A 14269-nucleotide genomic window follows, 5' to 3' on the forward strand; every position below is an offset into this window, starting at 1 on the left:
TCCCCCTCTGCTACAAGTGGTCCCCCACGCTGAATATGATCCAGGCGCGGCAAGCAACACGGCCGGATCAGTTTCTTCGTACAGCTTGTTTTTAAACTATAAAGCTACAGTGCCAGTGATCGGGTATGAGGCTACAGGCTGTGCCTTGTATGCTCGGCTAGGCCTGTGCTTCGTGGATTCTCAGCCATGATGCCGGTGATCAGTCTATGTTGTCAATTCACTACTAATGTATTCACTGACATGCGTCATGCCAGGCTATATAGCTAGCCATAAAAGCGATGCAGCTAGCATAATTAATGTATGCCATGAAATAGCTAACTAGTTAGCAAAGTTTGCCAATATACATCAACAATTGTTACAGTCATTAGCTAATGTGTAAAGTCTTTACGTTGTTTGACACAATCAATACAGTTAAATTCATAAGAGGGTGCTGAAGGGTCATCCACAGTTACTCCTGAGCAGATTACATGCACCCACGCATTACAGTTACCACACTGGATCTACATACACAATAAATATACATAAAGTTCTCACATGAATAATATATGTGTATAGCATACCCAGCGATCAGTATAATCTTCATGCTGAAAACTTTCTTCAGATCGTCCACACATGATGCAGCGCTCAGTCATGTCAACTGAATTTGAAACACACGTATATATGCACACTTTAACGCAGAGCAAATTACTTGAATTGGTGAGGAGTGCTGTGCCTATATCTATTCTGGCTTTCTTCATATTCATTTGCAAAATGGCGTCTTCGTCGATACGGTTAAAATTTAACAATTGTTCAGCAATCTGTGTATAATACACAAACTTTATAGCCTTAGCTACAAAAGCGAGATGTTATACCTTTAAACTCAAAACACCACAGTTGAAGCTGTCTCCTGGCTTTTGCACACCTTTCTTGAGCTGAATGAGCTCAAAATTGTCCAATGAGATGTTGTCTTGACCAACGCAGTTATATCTCATAGCAAAGAACCTTCTATGGAGCATATAAAACTAGGTGTAAAAGTGCATTGCATCAATTTAGTTCACAGTGATGCACTGTATAATTATGTTAACAGTCAATGTTACAGTATTGAACATACTTCAAACCTGTGTATGCTCCACGTATGGCTCGCGATGGTCCAAGAGGATCGATGTAGTAAAACTTTTTTTCTTCCATGTTGATTGCCTACAGAGCAGCACAACAAGTGTATTGGTATCACCCTATGCAAATTGCTTACAATCAATATCCAGTGGTTTTCTCCACGATTGTACATTCCAACAATAAACACTTTGGTGCTTAGCGTCTCCTATAGTATGAATAAACTAACTCCTCCACGTAGCATTTGTGATCTTACCTTGCTTAAAAGGTGCGATGATTTCCCAGATTTTGAGCGATTAACCCAGGCAGTGATGGTTTGTGACAAGACAGCAAAACTGTCATTCCTCAATTCAACTAGCATGCGTAAATATCCATTCACTATCTATAACATTAATTTTAGTGCATCAAATTTAGAGGTATATAATACAATGCACTGACCTCATCATTTAACCAGTTATTTCCTTTCAAGTTGTGAAAGCTACCTTGATGTATAGCCAAATGTCCAAACCTAGCTTTAATTACATAGCACGGCTTTCTTTTCCAGATAGCTTTTAGCTGATCCTGTATGTATATATATGAGTCATATGTACCACAGCACAAAAACATACATAGGCTGTAAGTGGTATGATGCTTCCATTGTTGGCTCCGGCTGTATTAATCATTCCTGTTACTGCTGTAGACATTGTAGCTGTTACGTTAGGTGTGGCTGTTATCATGGATTCCACTGTCTCTGTTGTTGTCGCAATCATAGGTGCTACCACTGATGGTTCCGCTATTGTAGGAGGCTTTGTTACGGTGTTTTTCTGAAACTCCTCACATCTCTGTGTAATGGTAAGCACACAATAATTACAATAGCTGTCAAGGAATTATCACAACAAAATACAACCTTTATAAGCTTGCGACGTCGTCTCAATGGCTTAACTGAATTCGTATCAGGACTATCAGAGAAATTCAGCTTTCTCTTGGTAACAATGTGCTTTGGTGGTGAGAATATCATATCAACAACCCTCTTTCCTATTGGAACTGTTGTGATGTTTTTCCAGCTATCACAATTTACCTTTATCAGATGTAGGCTTTATTTTAAATTCATTGTGTTCCAGTTTTTGGCTGTAAATAGGTGATAGCGCAGGTGCACTAAAACTGCCAAACTCTGGGAAGTAGCCTCCTACTTGTTTGGGGGAACTGTAAACCAATGGGCAATTCTGAAAATAGACATTAGTAAGATATGTGAAGAACGAATTGGAGGAAACTCTAACCACATTAATAGCAACTGATACATTGTGCCCTTGCTCCTTATTCATTCGTACTAGATCTTTACAGTGAGTGATATCTTCCTCATCCCATCGTGATATCAAACTGGGATAGCTGGGTTCCTATTACATGTACTCATATAGAATTCCACGTGGGTGTATATAGTATGCTACAGTAGCTATGTAACCAGCAAATCAGTGAGCTTATTAAAACTACTCAAAGTATGTATGCTGGCTGCACTACAACCATAGTTACCATGCTTGGCAATAAGCCTATACATTACTTACTTTGTCACTCATGATGCTGCTAGGATCATAAGAAATGGACGTTCTTGAAGAAGAGTCACTCTGATCATGAGATGTACGAGCATGTAGGAGCACTGATATGTTGCCATCATCCATTTGGTCCAAAATTTTGGTCTTAGTATCTTCATCACACTGAGATATCAAGATGGGATCCTATAACATGTACATGATATAAATATTACAGTATAGTATCAAATAATCTTACTTTATCACTTTTGGTGGCACTAGGTTCATGTGAGATAATGGACACTGTTGGGTTGTGAGATTTTGAAGTATGTGTACAAGTATTGTGAGTAACAACTGATGTGTTGTCCTCCTCTATTTGGTCAGTCTTGATATTGTCATCATACTGGGATATCGAGTTGCATGGTTCCTATGTATTGCAAGATAATATTACATCAATTAACATGCAGTTATAAGTTCTTACTTTGTCGCTCACACTGGCACTAGGATCATGTGAAATGGATCCTTTTCCACTTCTGACAGATGTGTTGCCACTATTATCACTTTCGTCATGAGATGTTGAGATACAACCAGTTGCCTATACAATTATAACTTACATAAACACACACCTGTGTGCCGCACATACATGCATGTACCTTCTTGGGTGGATAGAACAATTTCAAATGTGTACTATGGACTTTTAAAGTCTGTTTAATGTCATTGGTGTTTAGGATCTGAAAAATTCCTTTACCAACAGACTTCACAACTTTATAAGGACCCTGCCACTTATAATCCATTTTTCCACCAGCCCGCTTTTTCCTCTTCATATCTTTTCTAAGAACCAATGCTCCAACTTTGAATGTAGCTGGGTTATGGTGCTTCCTGTCATACACTTGTTTTTGACGCTTTTGAGCGGTGAGTATGTTCTCCTTCACAATTTGTGCTACTTTTGTTTGATGAATGAAATGTTGTTCTATAACTTCATCATTATGATCCAGGTGCTGTACGATATCTTCTTCTTTGGGAGATTGAATTTCAACAGGTAACAGAGCTTGTCGTCCAAACATCACAGTAAAAGGGCAATATTTTGATGACTCGTGTTTAGAAGTATTGTAAGCAAAAACACAGGTGTCTAAATAATCTTCCCAGAGTTCCTTTTTCTCATTAACAAACTTTACCAGCATATTCTGGATGGTCTGGTTAAAACGCTCAACCAAGCCGTTTGCCTACAACAGACACATAATACAGTTGTATCTACTTAAAGTGCATAAGGTAAATATGCATATTATAGCACTATGCATTTCTTTACCATGCAACTATTAATGTTGATTAGTTACAACATAGCATATAATATAGGATAGTAGAGTAGTAGTTACCTGAGGATGGTAAGGGGTAGTCAAACGGTGGTCAATTTTCATCATCTTCATCAATTTCTTGTCAAGGCGATTGTTAAATTCACTTCCTTGATCAGAAGTAATTACTCTTGGTAATCCAAACTGCATGAATAACTGTAAAGTATGTAATATGTAAGTAAATAACATGGTACACTTTGAATTGCATGGTTCTGGTGGCTGCTTGGGTTATAATGACTACTTCATTCTGTTAGTATTTAATTACATTTTTGCAGCACACTATAATACATTGCTTTGTCTTGGGTGTGTGTGTGTGGGTGTGTGTGTGTGTGTGTGTGTGTGTGTGTGCGTGTGTTCATGTATATGTGTGAACTTTTCCGAATGTATTAGTAGATTTTATTTTGCATTGTTTTATTGTTACTGCATGGAAACAGAATTAGATGCAACATACAAAAGTATTCTTTAAGTCAATTTGGACACCTGTGATGTTATTAACTGCATGCACAGTTTCACATTAATGACAAACATTCAAAGTACATGTATTACTTCTGCACGGTTATTCTGTATTCCGTAATCTCCCAAATATTGTGCAGTTGTTTTACATACTCCTACATACAATAAGCAATCAAGTTGAAATTTTCAGCACCTAGCTGCTTCTCTACCATCTCTATCTAGCTACTTTTCTAGCATCCAGTAACCAAGTCAAAATATTTTGGTGATCATAGCATAGGATTGTGATAGGCTTAATTATAAAGGATCCTTTATGATGAAGCTATGACAAAATTAATAAGTTTCAGCAGCCGCGTGAAAGGATAGGAATACTAAAGCTAATCTATTGACATCCAAGTAAGCAAGATTCACATCTTGCTAAGATAAGTGATTTAGCCAAAGGTTTTCATACAGCTATACAAAATGTTTCAATTAGACGTAGAAAATGAATACTGGAATTGGTATGCTGGGAGAATACGGGTTAAACGGCCCACATAACTGGCTATACAACTCTTTTCCGACCCATATTATATAGCTGCTTTAACAAACATATACTGTAGTTCTGTATTAGTCTATACGTCCAAGTGTTTGCAAACTTTAAGTAAATATGTGCATTATACACACAACATATATATATATATATACCTTAAACAAAGCACTAAACACGGTTGAGGATTCCTTATTGCTGCAAGCAAATGCCTGCACAAACTTGCTAAAGTAGTCTGCTACTGTCAGAATATAGCAATTTCCTTGAGTGGACTTGTGCTTTAGTGGTCCGACAAAGTCTATTCCAATGTGGTACCAAGTTGCTACAACTGGAATAGGGTTAAGTTCTGGTACCCCTGTGTCCATTTTCTTTGTCATCCGTTGGCACACATCACATTCCTTCACCTTAGATGTATAGAAAAATGTGATGATGCAAGTTTATTACTGATGAAATATTTTGCATCTTGTGCAAAGGCATTATGTATACGTGCATGGTAAACCATTGTTCTTTACAACCTGAAAGCATATAAAATTAATAGAGTTTTGCAGTACAGTTCTATAGCAACTCCAACATGTTGATTGATATAATTGGGTCATTTTTCATTTATGTAGCTATTTAGAAAACAGAATACTGCAGTTGCAAGTGGTATAGAAGCATGCAAGCAGGGTAAATTTTCAACATAATCATAATTATTATATATGTCTACAACATTATCATAAAGTAAAACTGACAAGACCAAAAAGATGTAACAGGGGCATCATACTGTAATAAGCAACCAAATTACATAGCTGTTTGGTATACGTATTGTGAAAGCTGAGTATTAGTCTGCTATTCTAAATTGCAAGGCATCAACTGCATGATATACTTCCGCATATATGTATACCCCCAAGGTATAGCTGTATAGGTATGTACTTACAAATGCTTTTACATCCTTTCCTACTCCTTGCCACATGTAGCGTTCTGTAATCCTTGCCTGTGTCTTCTTTGTCCCCATGTGACCTGATGTAGGGTGTACATGACAACCTCGCAATATCCGCTCTTTCTCTTTCGGGTCTAGTATGTATCTGACCTATACAAACCATACACTTGTATTACCAGTCACATACACTGCATTATAGTATGCTGAGTCAGCAGCTATATATGGCCCTACAGCTCTATACAACTTAGAATCAGAGAGTCAATAGGGTCTTGAACTAAAAGAGAAATTATCACACCAAGCAATTTGTCCATGTAGACAACAGCAGGCCATGCAAACTAGGTGGCTACCAAGTACCGGAACCATAACATCCTGAACGAAAAGAACTTCTTATTTCAGTGGAAACAGAATCAGTTCTGTTTCATTTACCAGAGGTTGCACTATATGTATGTTTTGCATTGATTTTGCAAAAGTTCAGAAATACTCTATAGCAGCCAGCCACTCCAACAGAACAGTGACAATTTTGTTTATTCAGCTGTGCATAGCAATTCACTAAAATGGTCCAAAACTTTATTTCAGTTGACCCACCCTGTTTAAGTGAAAAGTTTGGAAGCCATATAGTCACTGCTGCAAAAGTTTATTCCTGACTCATAGGTTTGTTTTCTGTACTCAGGGTTACTGTGATTAAACAAATAATAAATATGGCAGGGAGACAGAAACATAACTATATGTTTAAGTTTTCATAGTACAATTATCTGGAAGCTAGCCAGATGTAATAAATAACAGAAAGGAACCATGGGACACGTGGTAGACTGTAAATACAATGGTTTATACATTGGCAGCTGCATTCGCAGTTTCTAAGTGTGACTGCTCTATTAGAGCAACTGACTGTTCTATTAGAGTAAGTGGCTGAGCCACTTTCTTTCTACAATTATAGAAAGTAAGCCCGAGTCGGGGAGTCTATGCCACAGCCTCCTAATGCTGGCTTCTCCACCTCCGTCCTATGCATACATGATGCATTATAATAGTAAATCTTTACCTTGGTCTTGTCCTGTTTGGTGTACAGAAGCGCTCCATCTTCTAAAGTGTACCTCATTGCCTTTCTTCTAATACACCTCTTCTCGTTCTTTGTACACTCTTGTCTGTACCTCTGCTCTTGAAGATACAGTAAAATATCCTCGTGCAGTTGTCTCTCAATCTCTCCACGACTATCTTCCGACTCCGTACATTGGCTGCTGCTACTGTGACCAGCAGGGTTAGCGGAGCCATCCGCCATCATCCTTAAACTGAACTGTTACAAATACTGCTCTAAGCGTCCTTAAAGTGCGAGTTAAAGTGACGAGCCCTCAGCCGAATCAGTACAGCTATAAACTTGAATCAAGTAAAGTCACGCCAACAGTCGAGGCCAACAGTCGCTGTTCAGCAACTGACACGTGTTTAGACTGTAGATCAACCGTATCAATATAAAATATGGCTGAGTCGACAACTGCCAGTCACCTTTGAACTCCTTTCGACACGATCATCAAAGGCAGCGGTGTGCCGGAAAGCTACTGATAACATCCACATAACTGAGTTTTCTGGTAACGAACAAGTAACCCATATCTAACCGGCCTCTATACAGCTGTTTCATTGGGGGGACCAATTGAAGCAGGGCGGACCACTTGACGCAACTTCACATGGTCCGGCCGGACAGCCTGAAGTGCGCTAGTTGGTCCGGCCGGACCACTTGGGGCGGGGGACCATCTGTAGCGTGACAGGACCCTACCTAACAAAAATACTAATTTGGCACACATATTTGGGAATAATTTGAGAATAATAGGTAGACTCAGGAATAAATTTGAGCATAATAGGTGAATAAAAAAAAGAAGTGCCAGAAAGAATAATAGGAAGATTTTAGAGCATAATAGACTTAAGCCTAGTCTGGTGATATAGGGCCACCCAATTTTTGATTCAGAAGGTTGCCATTGATGTTCAACGTGGCAATGCTGCTTCTGTAATGGCAAAAATACCATCATCCCAGGACTGGGCAGAGTTTGCCTCTCTGCCCACTGTTTAAGTGTTTATTTATATTATCATTGTCTTAGTATCTTTAAAAAAATCATTAAAAAACCAGAGTTTCTGGTCATGGGGGGTGAGGAATACGATATGGCGCTATTCTGTAAATACGTTTCTACCAGTTATGTACGTTTTATGTGATTGATTCAGTTATGCACTGGCAAGGGGAGGGGCACAAACGGGCTAAGTTGTAGGTAGTTAGGGACAGCAAATTCTGTTGTATTTTTGAAGCTCACCTCATAGTATTGTATCACTACTCAGTTTTGCTATTTTGGCTTTGTGAAGTCTTTAAAGTTTTTTAAACAAAATCTCTCTAACCTTATACGGTAGTTCAAAGAAAGCTACTTGATTTTTTCTTAGCTAAGCCATGCATTAGCTAAGGACGTCAAAATCTCTCAAAATTTATATGGCAGTTTAAAGGTTAAGTTACCTCAAAGCTGCTTGATATTTTTTTTGCTTAACCATACATAAATTATAAGGTTCAGTCCGTTCAGAGAAAATCGCTTATGATCACTATACACGATACTCTAAAAACACATAGCTAGCTAGCTAAGTCACGAAGCTCTGCAGCTGGTCATATAGTTGCTTTGACCTTTGAGTTTGCAATAAATATGGTAGTAATATACATGCGTGACATAAATTGATTCAGATGGCCTAGCTGACAAGGTTTAGTATTTCAATCAAAAGAAGTATGGCTCCTCCACAAAGGATGTAGGGGATTTTCCCATCCTGGATTGTGCATGTTGTTACACTACGGTTTTTGAAAAAAATTAACTGGCCCTAATTGCACTCCCTCCCACCCATACATCTCTATGAAAAAGTTAGAAGAAATTGTAAAAAGCCGTTAACCTAAAAAGGGATATATGCCTACAGAAAAAGATACCTACAAAGACCTATACAGACTTATTAGGGTACAGTTGACATTTTGTTCTATGTAGTTTTCATTGTATGCTTAAAATCAGTGAACCAAAGTTTGCAAATAAGGCCACTCCAAATAAATTCTCTGTTTCCCATCTGGTTACTGTCAGCTCTATTAAATATTCCATTATTCCATATTCTTCCATTATTCCATATTCTTCTATTATTTACTTGCATTCTGTACAGGCTCAGTAAAAGCCATCTTGCAACAGTGTCGGCTCACGTGTCAGCAATACTGGCACAAATTCACATTTATATTATTTTTGCAAAGAAGGTACAAGCTTAAGCCAGCCTTTTTTGGTTGTGCCAGGCAATAAATGGTTTGAAAAGCTACCAATCTTATAATGGAAATGAACCTCCTGCCCAAATGCAAAAGTGCCTGAGTCCAGGACGGGAAACAGAGAGTTTATTTGGACCTAAATAAGCAGCTAATCTGTTTGATGCACCACTTAAAAATAACAGCTACATTAGCAGCTATAAATCAACAGTACAACTCCTTATTTGTGTGTATGTACAAATTAATATAAAGTGTTTTAGGGTAAAGGAGTGTATGCGCTCAGACCATATGCATCATGTCTCTAAGATGCTAAAGTGATGTGTGCCATGATTATGTGCCGGGTCTCTTACAGAGGTGGTTGCTATTGAGAGGGTATTATAAGAAAAGTTGTATTATGACCTAAGGTGTTTAGGAGTTAAAATGCTTTGAGTTATGAATTTGAACTATTGTGCCATATTTTGGGACTCTTGAGGTGCTTATGGGCACAATTATTGTTTCCATTAATTTTAAAACTTTCCCAGAATTGCTAGTAAGTTGCATGAGTGCATGTGCCAAATGCCTTTTCTTTGTAAAGGGATGGGCGCTACTATGTAATATATAGTCAAGGTAGTATAGTGGACCTATTAGTGGTGCAGCTATTAACCAGCGTTTGTGATCCTAAGGCTAGCCAGCCGTATTTCAATCATGAACAAATTTGATATAGCTACAGCAATTGCAGAATTTTTTAAGTTGACTGACTAGAAAGCTACTGGTAGTAATTACAAACCAGTTGCCAAAATTTAGTGCTAGCTAGTACCTTCAAATGTATAGTATAAATTGTTTGCCGAAACATTACCTGTAATTGATAAACTAAAACATACTAGTTAGTCATAAGAGCAACTTGCTGAGAAGTCTGCTCATTGTTCAGGCCTTCAGAACCAATGAGGTCTAACAGAACAGTGATTTCCTTAAGGCTTTGCTAGACTACAAGGAAATAAGACCATGTTAAAATTTTATAAAATTTAAACCATCACAATGCTGAAATTGAGTCTTTTTCTTTTGACCTCTGCAATTGTTTTGAACATAATTCTGTTGTCGGAACTCTATACCAGGCCTTTTCATGCATGCACCGATCAATCAAAATTATAATACTTACCAAAAATAATTTTCTTGTATATATGTGGTTAAAATATTCTTGGTTTTAATTTCAAACTTGATGTTTCAACTTTGAAGTAGCTATTAATTCTAAGTTATATAGTACATACAATGTCTGGAGGGAAAGGGGTCCCCAGACCCTCCAATATCACTGAGAAATTCAATCAAGGCCCACACAGATGCATCTCTCTTTAAAATAACTGTGGTGAAGAAATGCAGCATGACCAATATAACTATCTCCTTGTTTCTATGTTGTCACTACATAGCTGAATTTATAATTACCATCCTCATTTGTGAAAAGTTCTAAATTTGTCTCTCTAATGGCAAGCTGACAGAACATCAATAGTTGAGCAACATGGCTCTAATGCACCCGTCAGTGTTATGCCACATCTATATACTGTATAGCTATGTCATAATATGATTTGACAAATTGTATCATGTTGAACAGAAGATTTAGAACAGAAACTAAGAGTAAAATAATTGTGAACAGTGATTATTGATTGTTCAGAACTTACTGTTTCAGAAACAATAAACAGTGAAAGTTCTATACCTCTTATCACATATAGAGCTGATTTGCTAATGCTGTACCTCAAGATATGTTAAGTTTTTATTGTGCTGACTTGTTATGTTTAACAATTGACTAATCAGCACTATATAGCCTTGAAAACACGTGGGGCAAAGTATAGCTTGACAAATCACCACTAAAATATATCCTACTATATTATCTATGGTAAGATGAAGACAATCAAGGAAAGGGGTTATAGGATACTACCAGTGGTTTTATTACTTAAGGCCTCGTGCCTAAGATCTGACTGAAGCTGAAAAACTGCTATAATAATTCATATTCATAAGTTATACTCCAATAGTCTAATAGAACATGCAGTGTCTAATAGAACAAACTTATAAAAGTATATATGATCACAAGTTTTTAAAACCATGCTATCGGCTGGGATTGAGAGTCTTAAAATATCAAAACAAGCTACATAATTGTATACCAACATCATCAAAAATAATCTACACCATTTACTATTGTATATGTGTAATATAAAACTGTGTGACATGCCAAATAAGATTATAGTGACTTTCCTACGTATCGCACGCACACACACACACACACACAATAAAAAACAAAGCAAAGCTTCTGGCTGCTGCTAGCGCGGTCATGCCTACCCATGCAGTGAACCAGCACTGGGACACCTGTGCATTACTCAGGTGCTATGAATCAGTGCAGGCAAATATATCCTCCTGGGGTAGGACTATATAACCTGCAGGAGGCTGTACCATGTCTCATAGGTGAAGGTGTGGGCAGCCAAAGTCTCACCTGGGCCTTCACCTGCTATATGAGACATGGATATTGGTGTTTGCTTCCCAGTTTACACCAGACGTACCCACTGAAGCTGGGTGGGCTGCTTCCCCAGTTGGCACCAGGCTACCAGATCCCAGCTGGGTATATAGACTGGAGCAGTGCGAGTTTCTTACTCAAGGAAACACACACATACATACACATGTTCCATGTGCAGTGTGCTGGTAACAATGGAAATAGTAGCTGTAAGTATGTAGAAGAACACTGCAAAGTAAAGTGATGAATAAAAATTAATGTACCAAAATGCTGCCAAATATAGTGAATAGATAACTGTGATGATTATTTTAATCATTGTTATTCTAGGGCTGTTAGGGGGGGAGGGGGGGAGCTTCCCCTCCCTAAAATCTCAGAGTCCCACCTAAAATTGTGAGTCACAACTACACTGTGGTATACTTAGGTTAAGCTTGTTTTTAAAGTGCGTGGCACACAACACTGTCAAAATGCCATCAGATTCAATCTCAAGCAGTTTAATATGTAAAACTTTCCCAGGTTACAAAATGCTACACAACCTTAAAATGCTCTCAGATTCAGTATCAGGTGGTCCAATTAAAAATTTCCTAGGATACACAGCTACATGATGATAAAAAATTACCTATACATAGCTATGGCTATTCAATATCTGAGAGCCCAAGTTTATATAGTTCCTTAGATTAAGCTTGTTTTCAAATTGGCACACTCAACCTAATTTCCATTGAATCCAATCTCAGCTACAGAAAGTGTAAATTTCTAAGCCTGTTTGTCCTCAAAATAGCATGCACAACCAGTAAGATTTTTGTCTTGGAAGATATTCATCCAGATCTGTTAGATTCCTAGTGTCTTGTCAATACAAGGTCTCACACAAATTGTTTGTTCAACTGGTTCAACATAAGCAGTGCAGTATACTAAAAGAACTGTATGCATGAGCAGTACTAATGTATCAAATGGTACCAACGTAAGGATCTGGTTTCACCCAATCACAAAAATCAAGGTTCATAACACAGTCTAGGCTAACTAGTTTGCATTGGCAACTGCTCTATATGGTTGGGAACTTGGACAAGCGTATAGCTTACTTTCACATCCACAGTCACCCCAAAAGGAAAATCCTAAATACACACTGATTTCAATAGCAGCATCTTGATACTCCTGTAGAGTGTAAACTTATCACTAATATTTAAATACATGTTTAAAGTTGATATGTAACTTCACCTGTAACTATGTATAATTTTATTTTGAGCCCACTATATCAGTTGGACTCATACATGTGAATTATATCCACCACACATTATTAGTATTAACATCATTGCAGCCATTTCTTGGCCACCACCTTTGATTTCACAACTTTTTTCACCCAGGCTTTTTAAGACTGCACCATTTTTTCACAGCTTGGCTGTTTTTGTGTGGATTTCACTTCCTTTTGTACTTTATAAGGCCCCCAAATCCAGCCTATGGCTGACTTTGAGGTTTGTTCTTACTCACATTTCTTCTTTTCTATGCAGATACAATGACGATTATTGAAGACAGACTTATAAATGTATTTCATTGCATGATTTAATTCAATATTTGATATTATTGTAATACTCTAATAGAGTGCACATTTTTTGAGGACTTCTAATAGAACATACATAGAATGTTTTCTAGAACAATCTATTGGTAGATCTATGAAATTACAAACATTTGATTATAAGCAGATATCAACTAGAAATTTCATTTATAAAGCAGAAATTAAGTAAGGCGGTCAGCCAAGGTAGCAGTGGTTCAGTGGTTAAGGATGCAGGTGTTAGGTATGGAAGTCCCTGGTTCGAACTCTGGTAAGGTGTTTTTTCAACATTTTTTGTAGCTACACCTTTTTTACCCAGTGGTGACTGCTCTATTAGAGTATTTGATCCCACGGTTTTACATTTGTTTGGTTTTTTGCTCTACTCACCAATTTTCAAGTTATTCCTATACTTGGACCAAGTATAGGAATAACTTGAAAATTGGTGAGTAGATAGGCTGATTATCGTAGTAGTGCCTTTTGATAGTTTGAATAGCAAGTCTCAGTTTACTCTGTAGCAGTGACAGAAGTTTGATATTCTTTTATGTGAATAAATGCTCATAACTCCTTGCATATTCCTCAGATTCACAGCAAACTTGGTATGTGAATCCACCATTACACGCTCTTCATTTGTAACAAAGATCGAGGCAATCAAGTTACATTTGCATTTTATAGCAATTTTTGCAAAGTGTTCGAAAAGAATCCAAAGCCCCTGTACGGCATAAGAAAAAACAAAGAAATTAAAATAAAACTTTGAATGCCCATATCTTGCAAATGGCTGTTGTGAATTTAATCAAATTTGCTGTGTGGCGTACCCTACCTGGTGGACAGCTATAATGCAAAAATAGTGTGCTTGGAGAAGGGGCCATGGAGCTATGCACGCATGAAAAAGCCATTTTCTTTCTTCCTGTCAATATACTCACGGTGTGGTGCGCCGGCTTTCTTGGCAGCATGACACACTACTGTGTGTCTTGATAAGTGTAATTTCAGGCCAGTTAGGAGAGTTGAAATAGTCAGCATCTGGGGGTTGCATCCCCACATTCTAGCTCCAGTAATCATCTTATACTGCTTCAAAGTAGAAACTTTAAGAAATCCTGTCTATAAAGGCCCGCTGTTGACAGTACTTGAAAACTATTGAATGGCACATGTACATGCTTAATTATGAATACTCACAGTC

The 14269-nt window shown here is 37.7% G+C and overlaps 1 protein-coding gene across 3 annotated transcripts; it reads right to left on the reverse strand.

Annotated features, from left to right (window-relative positions):
- Positions 1–279: 279 nt before the first annotated feature.
- Positions 280–7332, reverse strand: LOC136249001 (uncharacterized). 3 transcript variants are annotated; one of them, XM_066040882.1, is made up of 20 exons: positions 6872–7328; positions 5833–5985; positions 5075–5320; positions 3965–4096; positions 3245–3814; positions 3073–3186; positions 2851–3018; positions 2628–2798; positions 2346–2462; positions 2147–2291; positions 1976–2103; positions 1698–1910; positions 1528–1650; positions 1346–1471; positions 1229–1297; positions 1091–1176; positions 852–984; positions 689–797; positions 561–637; positions 280–500 (listed from the first exon to the last, which is right to left on the reverse strand). In XM_066040882.1, exons 1-20 carry the CDS (start codon positions 7109–7111, stop codon positions 369–371), a joined length of 3252 nt encoding a protein of 1083 aa, XP_065896954.1. In that variant the 5' UTR covers positions 7112–7328; the 3' UTR covers positions 280–368. The 3 variants fall into 3 exon arrangements, 2 of the variants coding, with proteins under 2 accessions (XP_065896954.1, XP_065896955.1); XR_010697970.1 differs by lacking the exons at positions 280–500; positions 561–637 and having other exon boundaries at positions 1098–1176; positions 6872–7331; XM_066040883.1 differs by lacking the exons at positions 280–500; positions 561–637; positions 689–797 and having other exon boundaries at positions 981–1046; positions 1098–1176; positions 6872–7332.
- Between the last annotated feature and the right edge of the window lie 6937 nt (positions 7333–14269).

This window comes from Dysidea avara, chromosome 3, assembly GCF_963678975.1.
Source record: "Dysidea avara chromosome 3, odDysAvar1.4, whole genome shotgun sequence".
Classification (NCBI taxonomy): domain Eukaryota; kingdom Metazoa; phylum Porifera; class Demospongiae; order Dictyoceratida; family Dysideidae; genus Dysidea; species Dysidea avara.

Coding starts and splice junctions, on each gene's coding strand:
- LOC136249001 (XM_066040882.1), bottom strand. CDS start 7,111: ATGATGGCGGATGGCTCCGCTAACCCTGCTGGTCACAGTAGCAGCAGC. Junction 2,463..2,627: donor GCAGCATCATGAGTGACAAA/GTAAGTAATGTA, acceptor TACATGTAATAG/GAACCCAGCTATCCCAGTTT. Junction 1,177..1,228: donor AAAACCACTGGATATTGATT/GTAAGCAATTTG, acceptor GCTGCTCTGTAG/GCAATCAACATGGAAGAAAA.